The sequence below is a fragment of the Pecten maximus genome, chromosome 15 (genome assembly GCF_902652985.1).
Source record: "Pecten maximus chromosome 15, xPecMax1.1, whole genome shotgun sequence".
In the NCBI taxonomy this organism is placed as follows: domain Eukaryota; kingdom Metazoa; phylum Mollusca; class Bivalvia; order Pectinida; family Pectinidae; genus Pecten; species Pecten maximus.
Window position 1 is genome coordinate 10865590 of NC_047029.1, and position 18536 is coordinate 10884125.

General features: G+C 32.0%; 1 protein-coding gene across 1 annotated transcript; it reads right to left on the reverse strand.

Moving 5' to 3' along the window:
• Positions 1-351: 351 nt before the first annotated feature.
• LOC117344185 (acetylcholine receptor subunit beta-type unc-29-like) lies at positions 352-9639 on the reverse strand. Its single transcript, XM_033906840.1, has 2 exons — positions 9458-9639; positions 352-4004 (listed from the first exon to the last, which is right to left on the reverse strand). Exons 1-2 carry the CDS (start codon positions 9629-9631, stop codon positions 2934-2936), a joined length of 1245 nt encoding a protein of 414 aa, XP_033762731.1. The 5' UTR covers positions 9632-9639; the 3' UTR covers positions 352-2933.
• Between the last annotated feature and the right edge of the window lie 8897 nt (positions 9640-18536).

Here is an 18536-nt window from a genome sequence, read left to right on the forward strand (position 1 = left end):
CTTCGAAGGCCGAGTGATGAACACGTTGGTGACATATGGAATTGCTAACATATCCGAATATGAAATTTGGCTTGATATTATCCTTTAGAATGCCCCTCGAGAGACATATATGTACAAAATGAGGCGGCATGTTTTGTTTTTTAGTCGTTGTTGTTTTTTTTGTTTGTTTTTTTCGTTTTGTTTTGTTTTGTTTTTGGGGTGGGTTTTTTTGTTTTTTTGTATCCTTAGACAGCAGATGCAATCTCAATTAATTAGTTGATGTGTTTTTCCAACCCGTCGATAGTAATTATACTGATTATATACCATGCCTACTTGTTACAATGGTTGATGACATAATAACACAATACCATGTATCCAGGTTATTGTACCTGTATTAAAGAACACTATAATTCAAACTTATTGAACATTGCAGAAGTGTCAATCGATATCAATACGAATGAGTTAATTTAAAATTAAAATAAAGCTATCAAAAATGACAATCCATACCAAGTCCAGAAGAGGACATATTCAGAGCTTTGTGCGACCACAACTTTCCAATGTTGTAGGTAAATGTCATGGAGTGGAAATATACACCGTTCTAGTAAAACTGCATATTAATTATTACAAAATTAATAATATCATAAAGGTTGGACCCAGGAAAACAAAAATAATATATTATATTTAGGACTCAAAATAACAAAACTAACATATTAAAGGTAGAAATACAACGCAAACCTATCCGGCTGAGATGTATCTATGTGATCTCATATTTCGGCTACTACTCGACCAGAGATTTTGGAATACATTTATCCAGTGTATCTGGAGTTTGGCATATTGTTTCTGTTTTTCTCGCCAAGGGGAGACAACCCCTCCAGCCTTCAGCCGCACTCTACAGAAATCTCTCTGTCACAGCCAAACCATAGAACTGAATAATCATAGCCGTATATTTTATTTATGCTCCCTGCTACTATTCTTACGATTCATTAGATATTTGAAGAACAGAGCTCGATAATTCTTTACAAAGTTAGGGATAAGAGTCTAGACACAAGCGTCTGCTCCTGGTTAGTATTTATAAGAAAAATATTAGTCCCTGCTGTACTCCTAGTATGGTAGGAACAATCTAAGCCGCACTCCTACTGCAGTAGGAAAAAATATAGGCCCCTACTCCTACTATTGAAGGAAAACTATAAGCCCCTACTCCTTCTATAGTTGGGAAAATATAAGCCAATGCTCCTACTATACTAATATTTGTTTTAACAAGAAGCAGACGCCTGTGGTCTAGACATGTATAATCTCATTCCTCCTTTATAATATAGTGCATTACATTACAGTTCAGATAGAGTATAGATGTAACTAGCATAAGAGTACATACAACTTATATATTCAGTCTACATAGTTAAACAACGCTGAGGGTATATTTGATTAACATATTACGCTAAAAATGTACAACCATTTTGAGAGTAAATAACTTACCTAACCTGTTACCATGGTAACCTGACATGAAGGAACAGTTACTAACGTATCCCGTCACCATGGCTACAAACCGTGATGATACATAACTAAATAACAAAGCAAGTCACCATAGTTACACATCGCGAGAGAGTGCGTTTTACTGTATAACATAAAATGTTCGTGAGTACTTTCTTTCGAGGTTTGGTGCCTTCGAATTATTTCGTAGGTACAAACTTTCTTGGATAATTAGCCGATGCATCAATAATATAACAATTATACAGAAAACAATATTAATTTTATTAATGTTCGAACGTTTTATGTTATACAGTCTACCTATACGTGTGAAAACATATAAATAACTATCAATCACGTCACGTTGGGGGCGTGTCTAAAGCTAACGTATCCAGTCACCATGGTTACATGTTGGGAGAACAGTATGTACCCTAGTATGAACGTTGATTTAACATTTAAATGTGAATTCGTTACCCGTCGTTACCCTATTCTCTCGGTGTATGCAAATGGTAAGTACAAGAACACAACGCAATTCGCTGTCTTTATGAAAAATCTCTCCTACAACAAAATACGAAAATTATTCTAAAAGATGACAAACCGAACCATGTAACAAAAATGTAACGTTCTAAAGCCTGTTCAACTCATCGCCGGATTTTTTTTTATCATTATATATTTTTTAACATTATGCCAGTGCATGACTTGATGTTGAGAACGGCAGTGAATGTGAAACAAATCAACTTGAGAAATTGTAAATGTGTGTGATGTAATTTTTATATCATTAATACCCCCGTGATTTATCTTGTATAAATACATCTGGATGATCTTAGTATACCTCCCGGTGGAATCATCTGTTTAATTTATTGGTGGGTTATTTTAGGAAAAGGAATCTGCTAAACACATGCTGATATCTGGTGTTGTGCGTATCTCTTTTTCCTGTTTGTGCTGATTTATGTTTTGATGTGGTTCCTCCAAGTTTTGTGCATAACCTTATGCATAACCCCAAATATACAACAATTCATTTGATCTTTACATAAGATTAAAATTCTATCGAATTCGCTTGCTGTAGACGTTTTCGTAGCGTTACTTACCAAGCTTACTGCAAAACGACTCAAATGAAAAAAGTACGGTTCTAGAACGATAACTCATTATAATTTCAATATGACTTCTTGCATATTACGTTCGAATTTTGTTGTTTTTGTAGGTTTTCTGAGTTTGAAACTTAAAAAAACTATTTTAAGTGAGTGATAGTTAATACATAAGTTACCTAGAGTCACAAAAAAAGTGATACTGAAATAGGGTTTTTACACATTTAAAAATGTCAAATAAAACAACATTGCATGTGAAAAAGTAATGATATAGTTAATTATTCTGTGTTTCAGAACATACATACTAAAGTAGTTTTACTATAAAGGTCCTTTTTGAGCAAAAGTTGATATCCTCAGTAAATAAATCACTACCTAGCCTGACTCTTTTTATTGTCAGTTATTCAACTACACATTTGTTATAACGAAGAAAACCAGATTGACAATAACGACTTCGAAAGAGAACAAGACAATGCAGACATAATCAAATACTGTTGAAACGTCCTTAATCTGAGTCTCCAGTGATTGGCCACTCCCTTCACGAGCCAGGTCGTTGCCTCCGTCTGGCGATTCTAAATCTGTACCCGTTGGAGGTACTTCCTGTTTCTCATTTCCGTCCACGTTTACGACACCCATGAATGGCTTCAAAACGGAAGCTAATACTCGAAGACTGGTCTTGCTGTGTGACCCCACAGAAAAGCTTACAATTGCACACGCAAGTATCAGGGAGCTTGTTAGTATCTGAACAAGGACAAATACTGAAATATACGAGATTTCGTCTAGTGACGAATCCGGAAGTATATCCGAGACCGTTGTCAGAAAAACTGACAAAGTCAATAGCATTGTCACTGCATAGTCCACTCTACAGCTGCTATCTCCTGGAATAATGAACGCCAGTATGTTCAGAAGACTCATAATGATTAATGGAACGAGGATATTTATGATATGATAGCTAGATCGTCTCTTAAACTGTATCTCTATCATAACCTTCCCTCCATTTCCAGCATGGCCTTGAACTTCAAAAATACTTATAGTGACGATATCCCATACACCATTCTTTTCGTAATTAGATTGATCAATTCCTGTAGATGTAAAATTAATTTCGTTTTCTAAGTTACCATACGGGAAAATGTCTATCGTGCATGTTTGGACGTCAAAAGGGAATTTGCTAATCTTTGCGTCACAACTTGTCTCAAACACGTCCCCTGGTTCCCATACAGCATCCCCAGACTGGTTAAATCGAACGGGTAATGTGTCGAATCCGAACGGTCGAATCCGTGCGTGAGTGTTCCACACAACCAAACTAGGGGTCCACACCCGACTCTGAGGTAGCTGTGTCGAAGATATTTGACCAAAGTCACTAGGGTCCCAAACCAGTCGTTCGTCATTCCATTTTGTTATAAGGAATCCGGCAACTTCAAAACGACCCTCCTTTTCGTCGAAGTCGTGAAAGGCTGTCAAGCGGAAGTCCATACTGACCTATGATAAAACATATAAACAGAATACGTGTGAGCACGTTTTACTAATAGCATTGCATATTTTTGCATATAATTGGTCAAACAGAGGCAGATGATATATGCATATATTTATTTCATTTTTACCAGTGAAATATCGAAAATTATTCATTCTACAAAAGTGATATTTTTACTGGTGACAAATATCACTTTTTCTTATTTAAATTAAACCATATTTTATTTCATATTCAAAGTCATACATTTCAACATTTGACCAATCAAAGCACTGCTTACAAATGAGAACAATGGGGAAACTTTAAAGCTGCCCCTGTAGAATTTGCTATCAAATGTAATAAACAGAATATCCGACAGTATCTTTAGGAATACAAAATATATTTCACTCGTGCTACGAACTCGTGAAAAATATCGAAATATATTCATTACAAGTGAAATATATTTGGTATTACCGATGACACATATATCCTCTATTTCATGAATAAAGTATAAGAGATACAAAAGAAATATTGTAAAATTGAACATACGAGGGATGACTGGTGTGTTGTGAGCCTCGTATTGAAGGAGGTGCTCAAGGGTGTTCTTTTTAAGTCCTTCTATTCTCTGACTATATAGGGCCGTGTACCTAAGGACTGGTCTCATTTGGTTAGTTAATATCGACGAGATAACACTCTAAAGTAAACAAGACAAGCGACGTTTGCACAATGGACCAGCGCGCACATTATCGCGTGCTAATCTTATTTTTTTAGGAAGATCCTGCCAACTTTCTTCAAAGATTTGTCACTATGGATGAAACATGGGTCCATCATAATACCCCAGAGGCCAAACAACAATCGAAACAATGGAAGCACCCTGGCTCTCCCCCGCCAAAGAAGGCAAAGACTGTTCCATTAACTGGGAAGGTTATGGCCTCGTTTTTTTGAATACAGGTGGTATTCTGCAGATAGATTATCTCAAAAAGGGACAAACAATCAAAGGCACATACTATGCTTCACTTCTGAGGCAGTTACGGGAAAATATTAAACTTAAGGGCCACAGAAAGCTCACTAAATGTGTGTTATTCCATCAGGACAATGCTCCTGTCCACAAGTTAGTCATTGGCATGGCTGCCATTCACGATTGTGGCTTTAAATTGATTGAGCATCCGCCTAATTCACCTGATCTCGCTCCATCAGACTTTCATCTATTTCCAAAACTGAAAACAGCTATTAAAGGCACTTTCAGTCCGATGATGACGTCATACATGCAGTGGAGGAATTTCTGACCAGCCAAGAAAAGGAGTCATATAAAAGTGGCATTGGGGCCCTTAAACACCGTTGGAAAAAGTGTATATATGCTGAAGGGGATTATATTGAAAACTAATACAAAATATCCGGCAAAATTCGAATCCTTCAATATGAGGCTCACAATATTATATATATTAATCAGCCCTCGGATGATGAGCTGTATCGACCAACGAAAGAACAGTTGACAGATTTTGCTTCAGTATGTATTTTGGAAAAGGCAATTCAATCTTTGAAAATATATAAAACCCTACAGCATTATATACAATGTGTGGGTACTTATTTTGTAGAGTCATTCAACAATGCCATTTTGTTGTACCACGATAAAGGCATTGGTTTTTTTTTGGACAGAGAAAATAAAAAACGTACACATCTTGCAGTAAAATGTTGATAGGGTGAACACATCTGTAAGCGAGTTTGAAGATGCAAGAAATCCCAGAAGAAAAACAGGACATAAGAATTAAAAAACCAAAATCTTATAATTGTTGAACACTCTTTGGAAGAATATCCTGGATCATCTGTACTCTTAAGAAATAAGTTAGTTTTTTCTTTATATCTTTAATAAATGATGTACCAAAGTGAACATATTTTTCAGAAATAATAATAATTATTATGTTGATATAGAACACATCCTACGTATATATGAAATTGTGTGTTTGTTTACATCACGGCAGCTGCGACTTATAAACAGCACTGATAACCGTTAGGCCCATGCAGCCTCCTCCAGGTGTCAAAATGTCTGCGTTAGTAACTACCGCTAGGCCGGCAGTTCCCATGCCAGTAGCCTGTTTGAAGATCTGATCATTAAACTCACTAAAGTGTCATCTTATTCCTTGTGCAGTATTTTTGTTTTACCCTTACTTTCAAAAATAACTTCATGGCTTTACATTGTACACATTTACTATTGTTTTTTGTTTTTTTTTTGTTTTTTTTTTTGGTTTTTGTTTTAGTTTTTTTTTTTTTTTTGTAACACTTTCTGTTGATGTGTATGATACAATTTTTATATTAAAATTATGCATTTTATATGACATAAAATGTCTAAGTTCCGGATAATGCAAGCCTGTTGTTAATGTGTTGGTTCCGAAAACTAGATGGTCATTTTTTTTCTCACTCAGAGTCAAACGTTTCTGCTTTCAGTTTTACAGATATAATATGAAATACCCCTTTTCTTGATAGGCCAAATCAACTTAGTATTATACATGGATAAAGCATCTGTGACAAACATTACAACTTACATCAAGAACAAACACTGACTGATCTTACATAAGGGAAAGGAAAAAGGGAAAGTTTGTCTTGTTGTTTTCCGGAATTAAGACAGCTGGTGCAAGAATGATGGTGTCTTGTTGTAATTTCTAAATCCCTAACGCAACCCTCGAATGTAGCACCTGGCGTTCACACATGGAAACAGACATTATAAGTGTAGAATCATGTGCTTGGAGGTAAATCTCTCTAAAAATATTTAAAATTGGAAATCGGTAACATGGCAATTTCAGAGCATGCGCAGGATAGCAGAAATCCTTCACATCCCATTCCATCTTATACCAAACATATTTACAGCATCCCAGCGTCAAGTGGTCTCATCGTTAAACAAACTTTATACATATAACGCCCCTCAAATGCAGTAAGGTACTTATATAACAACTGTGTGTTTCCAATTACAGTTTAACGGCGCTTAACAGCCAACTCTCGATGTTCTACAGTGGTCTTATCAAAACCAACACCGGCAACATATTTGAAAACTTGGTAAAGGGATGCATTCCATATACCATATGTTGTGATGCTTTAACTGATACAGGAAGTTTATCATGCTCGAGGATAAACCATCATCGTTAGATTTCATATAAATGAAATGACTGCACTCATTAACCTTTACTGGAGGCGTCTGGACATTTTCGTTTATTTCGTCTATGAATATCTATTAATAGAATATACGTATAGTATATAGTCACGCTTAGTCATGTTTACAGTTTATATCAATTTTTATAGTTCCTACGCGTGCCAATGGGCGAGAACAATACTATATAGGAAGCAACCATCCAAGAGTTTTGTTAAAATATAATATCTTTTTTATAAACTTCAATCTAAGGTATTTTCATAAACTAGGTATTCCCTATTTTATTTAAATCTAGCATCCAGGAGATTTTTTTATGGTGTATATATGTATAAATCCATTGCAAAAAAAACTTTCTCAACGCATATTTCGCATTTTTTTGTCAGCCAAAGGCTTGAAATACGAAACACAAAACCAGTAGATTATACTACTGGTACCGTTATCAGTTGATGATTTGGATCGTCCTATTAAGATAGGGATATCCATCTGATAAAGCGATCCCTAAGAAGTCTTTGATTGGCCTTGGTGTGTTGGTGTGTTGATAAGGCCTTAAGCAAAAACAAACAAGCAATCTCTAAAAAAATAAAACAACAAACAAACAAACAACAAAAACAAAAACAAAACAAAAATAGAAAGAAAAAAGACTTTACATAATCTAATTAAAACTGTCTGCGTCTTAGATATTAAACGAAAAGGAAGTGATATTCCATTGAATACAACAGTGTTGTTGTATTCAATGTTTTAGTGTACAGCATGTGTGTATGAGTGAATTCCATTTCCAGGTTTCAACCATAACCCAATTATAAAGTTCGTTTTTATTGGGAAGTTTAATATAATTGGTATCAGTGTATATGAAAAGTGCCAAACTGTGAAAAATAAGGCATATGTTTTAGATAGTAAACATAGCCAGTAAGAGATAATCCTACATATTACCTATACAAAATCGTATATATTTGTAATCTATACAACATTTGCAATTTAAATACAGCTGTGAAGGAAAAGTACCAGTATTTTATTTTGAAACCCATGGTAACCACTTCATAAAAACTTGCAAAATATATTTATTTTTGACATGAAATAACACAATTCCTACATTTTTCTTCTGAAACTTATTTGGAATTTCATTTTTTCTATCCCAAAGACAGAATTAATCTTGTTTCGACACAAGTTTATTTACCTCATCTACTACACACATTTTTTTATTTTTTTTTTTTGCTGCAAGTAAAACTAAATTTTCTGTGAAAACGCACCTTCGGAAAAAAACGGAAATTTATAATCTCGAACCCATTTTTCTTTTTCTTTTTTCTTTTTTTTTAACAGATATGAAGCCTGTATATACTACATCATAATGAATATACCAATAATTGTATACATTTATTTTTTTCTGTATATCATAATCAATACAGAAGTTATCTGCTTCACAAAAAAATGGCCACACAATCCTGCTGTGGTCTACTACCAATGACTTGTAGAACCACAGAACCTTCAGATAACCACACGAGTTAAATTTTGAACATATTTCGCTACATTATCAATCGTCACTGATTGAACCATATGCAATGTACTGTACATTTTCCCTTGAACTATAAGTGATCCAAAAATCTATAGACACAAGTTCTTTATATAGACTTTCGAGCTTTTTTTTCTTTTTTTTTCAATATTATCGCTTGGTGTGTTCGCCAACTTAAACTGATCTAGAAATCTGTAAGCACAGGTTCTTAACAGGGGCTTTGGAGCTTCTTTTTTTTTTTAAATTATCGCTTGGTGTGTTCGCATGGCTTGTATGAAGGGAACCAACTACATCAAGCATCTTGATTTACATAGCCCCTTTGATTGACTTTATAGTGGCTTCATGGGTTGCATATAACAACATCATAATTTGCCAAAGAATGCAAAATGGCGAAAGAGTATCTCAGTTAAGGTAATTTTTTAGTTATTGTCTTTTCCCCATAACAGCTTGTGAAGTGAAAGTTGAATATAGACTTCATAATGAGCATATTAAACCTTGTGAAGCATAGCAAAGAACTTAAGATACAGGAGTTAATAGCACCTTTCAATATGTATTAATTAACAGATAAATACAATGTAGGTATGCCTAGTAATTAATAAAAACAATATCTTTGTCATATAGATGCCCAGGCGACTAAAAAAAGAATCGTCATTATTTATTCTCTGCATAAGTCGCCGCTACATGTAACAAGTCTATACATTAAAATTACATTTTTCATAAAGGTGAGTTAAGAACATCTTACATGCGATCATATTGCCATTACATCCTTATCGTCCAATTCTTTATGATATTAAATATTCGTGGCTTATCTTTCTGACAGATTTCCGAAAAGTACCAACCTGAAACGGACTATCGGTGGATCCAGGGTAGACAGTCGTGTCATAAGCTTCCTGTAACAAGGATTTGTGAAGTCGTGACCGGTCCATACTACTTTCAGCGCTCGCCATTGTGGTTAAGACACCCATCAGCATCAGCACATGTATGGGTAATATAGAAATGATTGAGTCCGCCATTACTGAGTGTTCGGCACTATAGTGCAAATACTTGATATCTCTGCAGACAGCAACAACAATTTTGACAGGAACTATTTTTAGAGTGGAGCTCTCTAGTAGCTATAAGTGGGTTTGCCCTGTGTAATGAATGCAGTACGTGAAACATTTTATTTCTATAACCTTCGGTTTCCATTTGAAAGAAAAACTATCGCAAAAGCAAACTATCCCAATGAAATAGTTTATGGCATCAGAGTGCACACTTCATTCAGAAGATAGATTATTGTCTGGATTATGTAATTAGCACAAGCTTTCGTAGAAGTGAAAAAAGAACACATTCCATAGTGTCAACAACTGTCAACCAAATCGAGGACGCTTACAATTTTGTCCTTGGTCGAGAAAAGAAAAGAAAATTAGTACGATTACCGATCACAATTAATGTACCTTTCTATTCAACAACTCTATACTGTGTTATATATTTAAATGAATGTCAATAGGCATGCATGTTTCGCCCGTGTATATCATACAATTTGTTGCAATTTGTTTGCATTTTGGACAAAATAACTACCTTTGAATGCAATAGAAGTTCAGTAGAATTAGAATTAAGTCTTTTTACTGCATTCGTACATATATACATGTAATTTTCGTATTTTATTTATCTTCCCTCCTGCCGCTATCCTCTCGCATTTTGCCTGTGTGTTGATGGGTGGTAAAGAGGTCAGGCTTCACATTTCGGACAAATCAACAGCAGGACGAGTCTGGGGTACAACAACAAAGTAAGTAAGTATGTTGGTTTACAGATTTATTTATCACACATGTTGTTTACAGCTGACTACAAACATGATCAATGATGGAATGTTGTTGATAATGTTAACAATGATAACAATATAAAACCTATAATGATTCTATTAATACTTTATGGGATAGACTTGTAATAAATTAAACAGATCTGTTGTATTAGACCACACGGAACGTTGACACACTAAGCGGCAACTGACATTGCAGCAGTAAGTTAAGGATTAAAAAACAGCTCTTAAAATATCTAATAAATAAATATTTTAAAAACGTGTGTTTTATACTTATTTTGCTTCTTTAACATAACTTATACTTTATTTTGTCTCTTAAACAATAACGTCAAATACGTCACTACATCTCCCAGGCAATGATTACTTGTATTATATCGCACATTTAATGTTATTTTCAAACATACAGAAGTAACCGGATAAAACTCATTTATAGATGATGATAGATCCATACTCCATAACGCAGAAAAAATTGATTCACTTTCAGATTTGGTATCTCGTAGTTTGTAATTTAGCTTAGTGTCCTTAATGAAGAAACTAATCGCCATATTTAGGAAATGAGATGATATAAAACGCATATAACTTGTCTTTGTTGACAAAAATTGTAAAATATACAAATATCTACTTCAGCAGCAACATTCTATAAATAATGTTATTTCTTAATTATCTGGGCCCAGTTGTTCAAAAGGTGATTAGCTTAATCACTTGATTAGTGAAATTTTCATTTCTCTTTTACTTCAAAATCTTTGTATGTATATTCCTTAAAATAGCCAGATAGGAAGAGACAGACGAGTGTTAAACAAATGTTGTTTCATACAATTTTGTCAAGTTTTAGTAGGAATGATTTTGAAATTGTTGTTAAACTCTGATTAGCCTTATCACCTCTTGAACAACTGGGCCCTGATTACTAGATTAACATTTTGATATACAAACGATTTGAAAAGTTATGACGTAACCTCATATCACCATGGCAGCAGTAACAAACAATACCTTTAATAAGATCACAGACTGAGAAATGGTTAAAAAAGATTATATTATTAACAATTGGTCCGTATCACTGGAATATTCAACTTTCCATTAAGCGCTGATAATAAATCAATATTCTAAAAACAAACAAAAGCTATCTATAAGCAACAACCATTACAAATTGTTTGACTATCTGTGTTGTGAGCGTTCTGACTTACATAGAATGTGTACGGTAAAGGTCGTTTCTTCGACCAGATCAGTTTTCACTTCCCTAAAATAATAGAAAAAAATCGCGAAAACACCTCCAAAATATTAACCTTTTCAGTATGGGTAGGTTTGTAATAAACATATATTTTCTCAAAGCATATATGTATATTTCAGGTGTTAAACTTCAAAACAAAAAGACAATTATCTCATCACTAATCAAAAAGCATAACATCTGCAAGACATATTCATTGGAGAATTCCGAAAATAACTATAGATGAAGAACAAATGGGCACCACTGAACCAACTTGAACATCTTATAATATTGCACATATAGCGATATATAGCGTATACCACAGCAAACTAACCAAACATTTCTTACATAAAATAATACTCACGTGTGTGTTATACTAAAACGTAAATATACTGTATGTATGTGTGGTCTCGAAAACTTTTTTGGTTCATAAAGTCATAGGGTCTATCATATTCACGCGAAAAAGATATGTCCAGATTTCAGGGAAACGACTCTTAAGTTGAATCTTCATAATCGTAATTTAAGATATTAAAGACTGTTTCCCGTCAACTCATTATCATCGCATCAGTCCAGCACTGTAACAGAAATAAGCACCCCAGCTTTCATTGGACATTTCTCTGGGCAGGCCTAAACAATACATGCTTATTCTACGTTCATACAACACTATATTGTATCAAAAATTTATAAAATTTCATTGGACAATATCTAAATACTGTAAAGTGTAGATGAGTTTAATTTGTGAATACTAAGATATCCACATATATAGACGGATTTCATTGGTGAATACCGACATATTCACATGTAAGGATGGATTTTATTGGTGAATACCGGCAAATTCACATGTACGGATGGAATTCATTGGTCAATATAAATAACAACAACATTGTGGTTGGAGGGAATCAATTAATGCCATCAATAGATAAACAATAAGTTTGGCAATAAACCTTGGACGGATTCTACAAACTATAGTATATCACACTCTATGGAAACAGTAACATCTTTAAAACAAAAAAGGCAATCTAAATTCTAGAGAATAACAAAAACAAAATACTAATCACATTAAATGAAATTAAGACATCTGGTGTATATCAGACCGCAAATATTTCACAATTTTACCCTTTTCCATCTATGTATCAGAAGCCCAGATTATGTCTTCAAAATAATAGTGTGCAGATTCTGTTTCCATGATGGACCGGCCACTTTATCATTTAAAAAGGTAACATTATTGATCTGAGTGGAGCAACATTCTAGTACGTCTTTGCCTGGTGCTATTCTTTTATTATAAGGGTCTAAAACATAATGCCTTGCAAAAGAGCTTGCTACTTTAAAAAACAATCGTAAACTATTAATACAACAATAGCAGTTTTAACTAAGCGTATAGCTGTAAGTGGTTGAGACTTGGGTTTAAGTAGGACACAGTCCCACATAAAAAAACTGGCCACGATTCCGCAATTGTAAGGACATCAACTAGGACACTTAACCAAAAATATCAGGACATCAACTGTGACACTTAACAATGACGACAGTCAATGCTAAATCCTACCATGCTATGATGTAACCTCAATATTTATTCTAACACACATTATTTAAAAACATTAAACTCTAGTTACATGGTTAATTAGCATAAAGTGGTAAATATATCTTTTGATCCCGGAACGAAGCTTTTATTGACGGTTCCGTCTTGGGATAAACAAGTGAGACTGCATATGAAAATATTTACATTTTCATTGAACAATATTATCTAACAAGGAATGAACATACGTTGAAATATAAAGATTTTAAAATGTATTTCATCCGTAGACGTATACTAACGAGAATTTCATATGAACATAATTCATTATTAAACATGATTGTATGTTTTCATGGAAATGTATCTACTACTGGAAAAGAGAACACATACCTAAAACTATATTGCTTTTAAAACAATTCAATATTATGCTTATACACACGCGTATTTTGTGGTTTTTTTTAACAAACATCACTCAAAATTAAAAGTACCAAATCGAATCAAAGGGAGTAAATATAAACGGCTGTATGATACAGCATCATCCGTTATTAGGAGGCATATATAAGCAGCTTTAACCTTTTTCCAGATTTTTCAGGTAATATATATATATCATTTCTAATATGCAGTTCACTTACGTGTTATTTCTACAATAATCTGACATTTATATCAAACAATACTTTGATAAATACCTTATATATATATATATATAATATATAATTATATCACATTATTTCTTTTCTTCATAAAAACTAGATAGTTTTCTTCTAGTATATATAAAATACGGTTTTGAAATGGGAAAGTATTAATAATACATGTACTATGATTTCAACAAGGAAACGTATATAATATTGTATGATTTCAACGAGGAAATGTATATAATATGGTATGATTTCAACAAGGAAATGTATATAATATGGTATGATTTCAATATGGAAATGTATTTCAACAAGGGAATGACATTGTATGCTATAATATATCATGATTTTAACATGGAAATGAATCAACAGTATGATGAACAAGCAAATTAGTAAGATATTCAGTAGTATGATTTCAACAATGAATTATACAAAATGGTATGATCTTTACATGCGCATGAAATATAAATCAATGAAATACGATGTACAATTTTAAATTACACATTATTTACAATACTGAACATGTTCATTTGTTTCTTTGACTTATTGTGTATATATGTTTACTTCAACATACATATTTTGGTGGTAATGTTATTTTCGATATGAAAGCATTTTGCTTAATCAAGACTCCGCCAATTACATTTACAGTATATTGTTTTCTATGGCAAAGATTGTAAATGTGCCGATTTACGATTTGGTTTAAATCTGATAATGAAATTAAATTTTAGGGATCAAAAACATATTTAATACTGTCAACCTTGGTAAACAATACACACATGTACTTCGCTTAATCAATTTTCATTAACCAATTTTTATAAGCATGTTGAAAAACAATTTACAAATCAATCAGTTATTACTTTTTAAGTTGAACAGTTAAAATATTTACACCCAATATATTTCAAATGTTCTACTTTTAAGCTAAATAATATTAGTTTGCATAGATAAGGAGATTTGCTGTATCAATTTTTAAGTAATCAATGTATTTGTAATACTATTTAACACTGTGAGAAATAATTTGATTAGAAAATATATCTTTAAGAGATGTTTGGCATAAAACATTTTATTTACTAGTATATATATATAACGGTTCTGCCAAAATTCTTCAAACGTATATTAAGAAACAAAACACAAGCAAAAGTAAACGCTAAACTGGCCAAGATTAGGCAACACCGAAAGGGCAGTGGATAGCCGTCAATTCTACCAATGGTGAAATGAAACATGAAGTATCGTAAATTCTGTTCTTAATTCAGATTGACCATATTCATTGTCGAAGTATTTAAACCTCAGGACACTTTCTATTTGAATGTAAATCATGACGCCGTCAAGCAGCTTTGCATTATTTTGCGAATTCCTGTTGTATCACCACCAGGGAGAGAAATTAAATTTTGTGATAAAAATATTCTACACAAGAGAGATGTTCATTGAGCAATTAATAAATTGTATACATATAATTGTATATTTATACAAATGTCCATGACCTAAGTGTAAACGACATTTAAAGCGTAAAGAGTGAAATTTATTGGCATCTCTAAACAACTGTTATAATATTTTACAAAGATCTGAATGTCAATTCGCTATGGTACCAACTACTTTAAGAACACTCACGGCAAATTACTGCTCTGATATCTATCTATATACCTGCTTCTTGGAAAGAAAAAACAAACTACTATTAGAGACAACTATGGCAGTAATGAAGTTATTTAAGAATTGAACTGCTTTCAGTTGGAAGTTATGGGCTGATGAATGCCAACTGGACAAAAGCAAATTCAATGCATGTTGAATTTGCGTTTGTCCTGTTGGCATTCATCAGTCCATAACTTCCAACTGAAAGCAGTTCAATGCTTATATCTACATTTGACAACGATTTTTAAAAGACTTTATCCAGGAATGTTTGCTCCTGCGATGAATGAACAAATTATCATCGTCAAAAACAGAACAGTCTGTTCAACAGCCATCTTTCGTTATAGCCGACGTGATAATTATGACGTTACAATAATAATGACGTCATAATAAAGGTTTGGAAGTTATGGACTTGTAACCTTCAAGTTAGTTTGGTAAAGATATATAGTGGGGCTGCAGTGTAAATATAATACTATAACAGAAGCATTAAATGCGGTGTGCCTTATTGCATAGACTTATAGACGCATATATAATGTATACCCATGCTTTTTGTATTTAAGTTTGGTAAAATACACTCTAATAACAATTATTTGAGATTTTTATGCATTTGAACATTTTAGAAATATCAGCCATATATGAATATTCACCTTTTCTGACGTATTGTATCATGACAACAAGGAAAGCCGTCTGAAGCAAAAACTGGAAATGTATCAGTATAAGAGATTTTTCAATATATATATATATTTTTTTTTATAGATTTAAGATCCGTTTGTGATTTTGTTTTGATGCAAAAAATTCAACTGTTCAAGACATGGTGTTCAAATCTTGTCATTGCTATATTTTTTAGTGAAATAATTAGCTATCCTCCCAATCTATATTCATGTTTATATGTGCATTATGCTTATTGTAAAGAAACATAAAAGGTGTCGGTAAAGCCAACTTTTTCTTATACATTATTGATTTTATTCATAATGAATATCCTACTGATAATGTTTAACACTGGATCCCTTCTGTTGCTGTTCAGTACCCAAGCATACTTATAACCAACTATACAATTCTTATAACCAATTAAAACCAATCATACAATTATTACAACCAATTATACAGTACTTATAACCAATTATACAGTACTTACAACCAATTATACAATTCCTTAACCAATTATACAATGCCTTAACCAATTATACATTACGTATAACCAATTATATAGTACTTACAACCAATTATATAGTACTTACAACCAATTATACAATACTTTAACCAATTATACATTACGTATAACCAATTATACAGTACTTATAACCAATTATACAATTCCTTAACCAATTATACATTACGTATAACCAATTATACAATTCCTTAACCAATTATACATTACGTATAACCAATTATACATTACGTATAACCAATTATATAGTACTTACAACCAATTATATAGTACTTACAACCAATTATACAGTACTTATAACCAATTATACAATTCCTTAACCAATTATACAATTCCTTAACCAATTATACATTACGTATAACCAATTATACATTACGTATAACCAATTATACAGTACTTATAACCAATTATACAGTACTTATAACCAATTATATAGTACTTATAACCAATTATACAGTACTTATAACCAATTATACAGTACTTATAACCAATTATACAATTCCTTAACCAATTATACAATTCCTTAACCAATTATACATTACGTATAACCAATTATACATTACGTATAACCAATTATATAGTACTTATAACCAATTATACAGTACTTATAACCAATTATACAATACTTATAACCAATTATACAGTACTTATAACCAATTATACAGTACTTATAACCAATTATACAATTCCTTAACCAATTATACAATTCCTTAACCAATTATACATTACGTATAACCAATTATATAGTACTTACAACCAATTATATAGTACTTACAACCAATTATACAATACTTATAACCAATTATACAGTACTTATAACCAATTATACAGTACTCATAACCAATTATACAGTACTCATAACCAATTATACAGTACTTATAACCAATTATACAATACTTATAACCAATTATACAGTACTTATAACCAATTATACAGTACTTATAACCAATTATATAGTACTTATAACCAATTATATAGTACTTACAACCAATTATACAGTACTTATAACCAATTATACAATACTTATAACCAATTATACAGTACTTATAACCAATTATACAATACTTATAACCAATTATAGTACTTATAACCAATTATACAGTACTTATAACAAATTATACAGTACTTATAACCAATTATACAATACTTATAACCAATTATACAATACTTATAACCAATTATACAATACTTATAACCAATTATATAGTACTATAACCAATTATACAGTACTTATATACAATTATACAGTACTTATAACCAATTATACAATACTTATAACCAATTATACAGTACTTATTACCAATTATACAGTACTTATAACCAATTATACAGTACTTATAACCAATTATACAGTACTTATAACCAATTATATAGTACTTATAACCAATTATATAGTACTTATAACCAATTATACAGTACTTATAACCAATTATACAGTACTTATAACCAATTATACAATTCTTATTACCAATTATACAATACTTATAACCAATTATACAGTACTTATAACCAATTATACAGTACTTATAACCAATTATACAATACTTATAACCAATTATACAGTACTTATAACCAATTATACAATTCTTATTACCAATTATACAGTACTTATAACCAATTATACAGTACTTATAACCAATTATACAGTACTTATAACCAATTATACAATTCTTATTACCAATTATACAGTACTTATAACCAATTATACAGTACTTATAACCAATTATACAGTACTTATAACCAATTATACAGTACTTATAACCAATTATACAATTATTATTACCAATTATACAGTACTTATAACCAATTATACAGTACTTATAACCAATTATACAATTCTTATTACCAATTATACAGTACTTATAACCAATTATACAGTACTTATAACCAATTATACAGTACTTATAACCAATTATACAATTCTTATTACCAATTATACAGTACTTATAACCAATTATACAGTACTTATAACCAATTATACAGTACTTATAA

Excerpts from the sequence above, each read along its gene's own strand:
- LOC117344185 (XM_033906840.1), bottom strand. The coding sequence starts at position 9,631 with ATGGCGGACTCAATCATTTCTATATTACCCATACATGTGCTGATGCTG. Across the intron at positions 4,005-9,457 it reads CCACCGATAGTCCGTTTCAG|GTCAGTATGGACTTCCGCTT; the intron begins GTTGGTACTTTT and ends GTTTTATCATAG.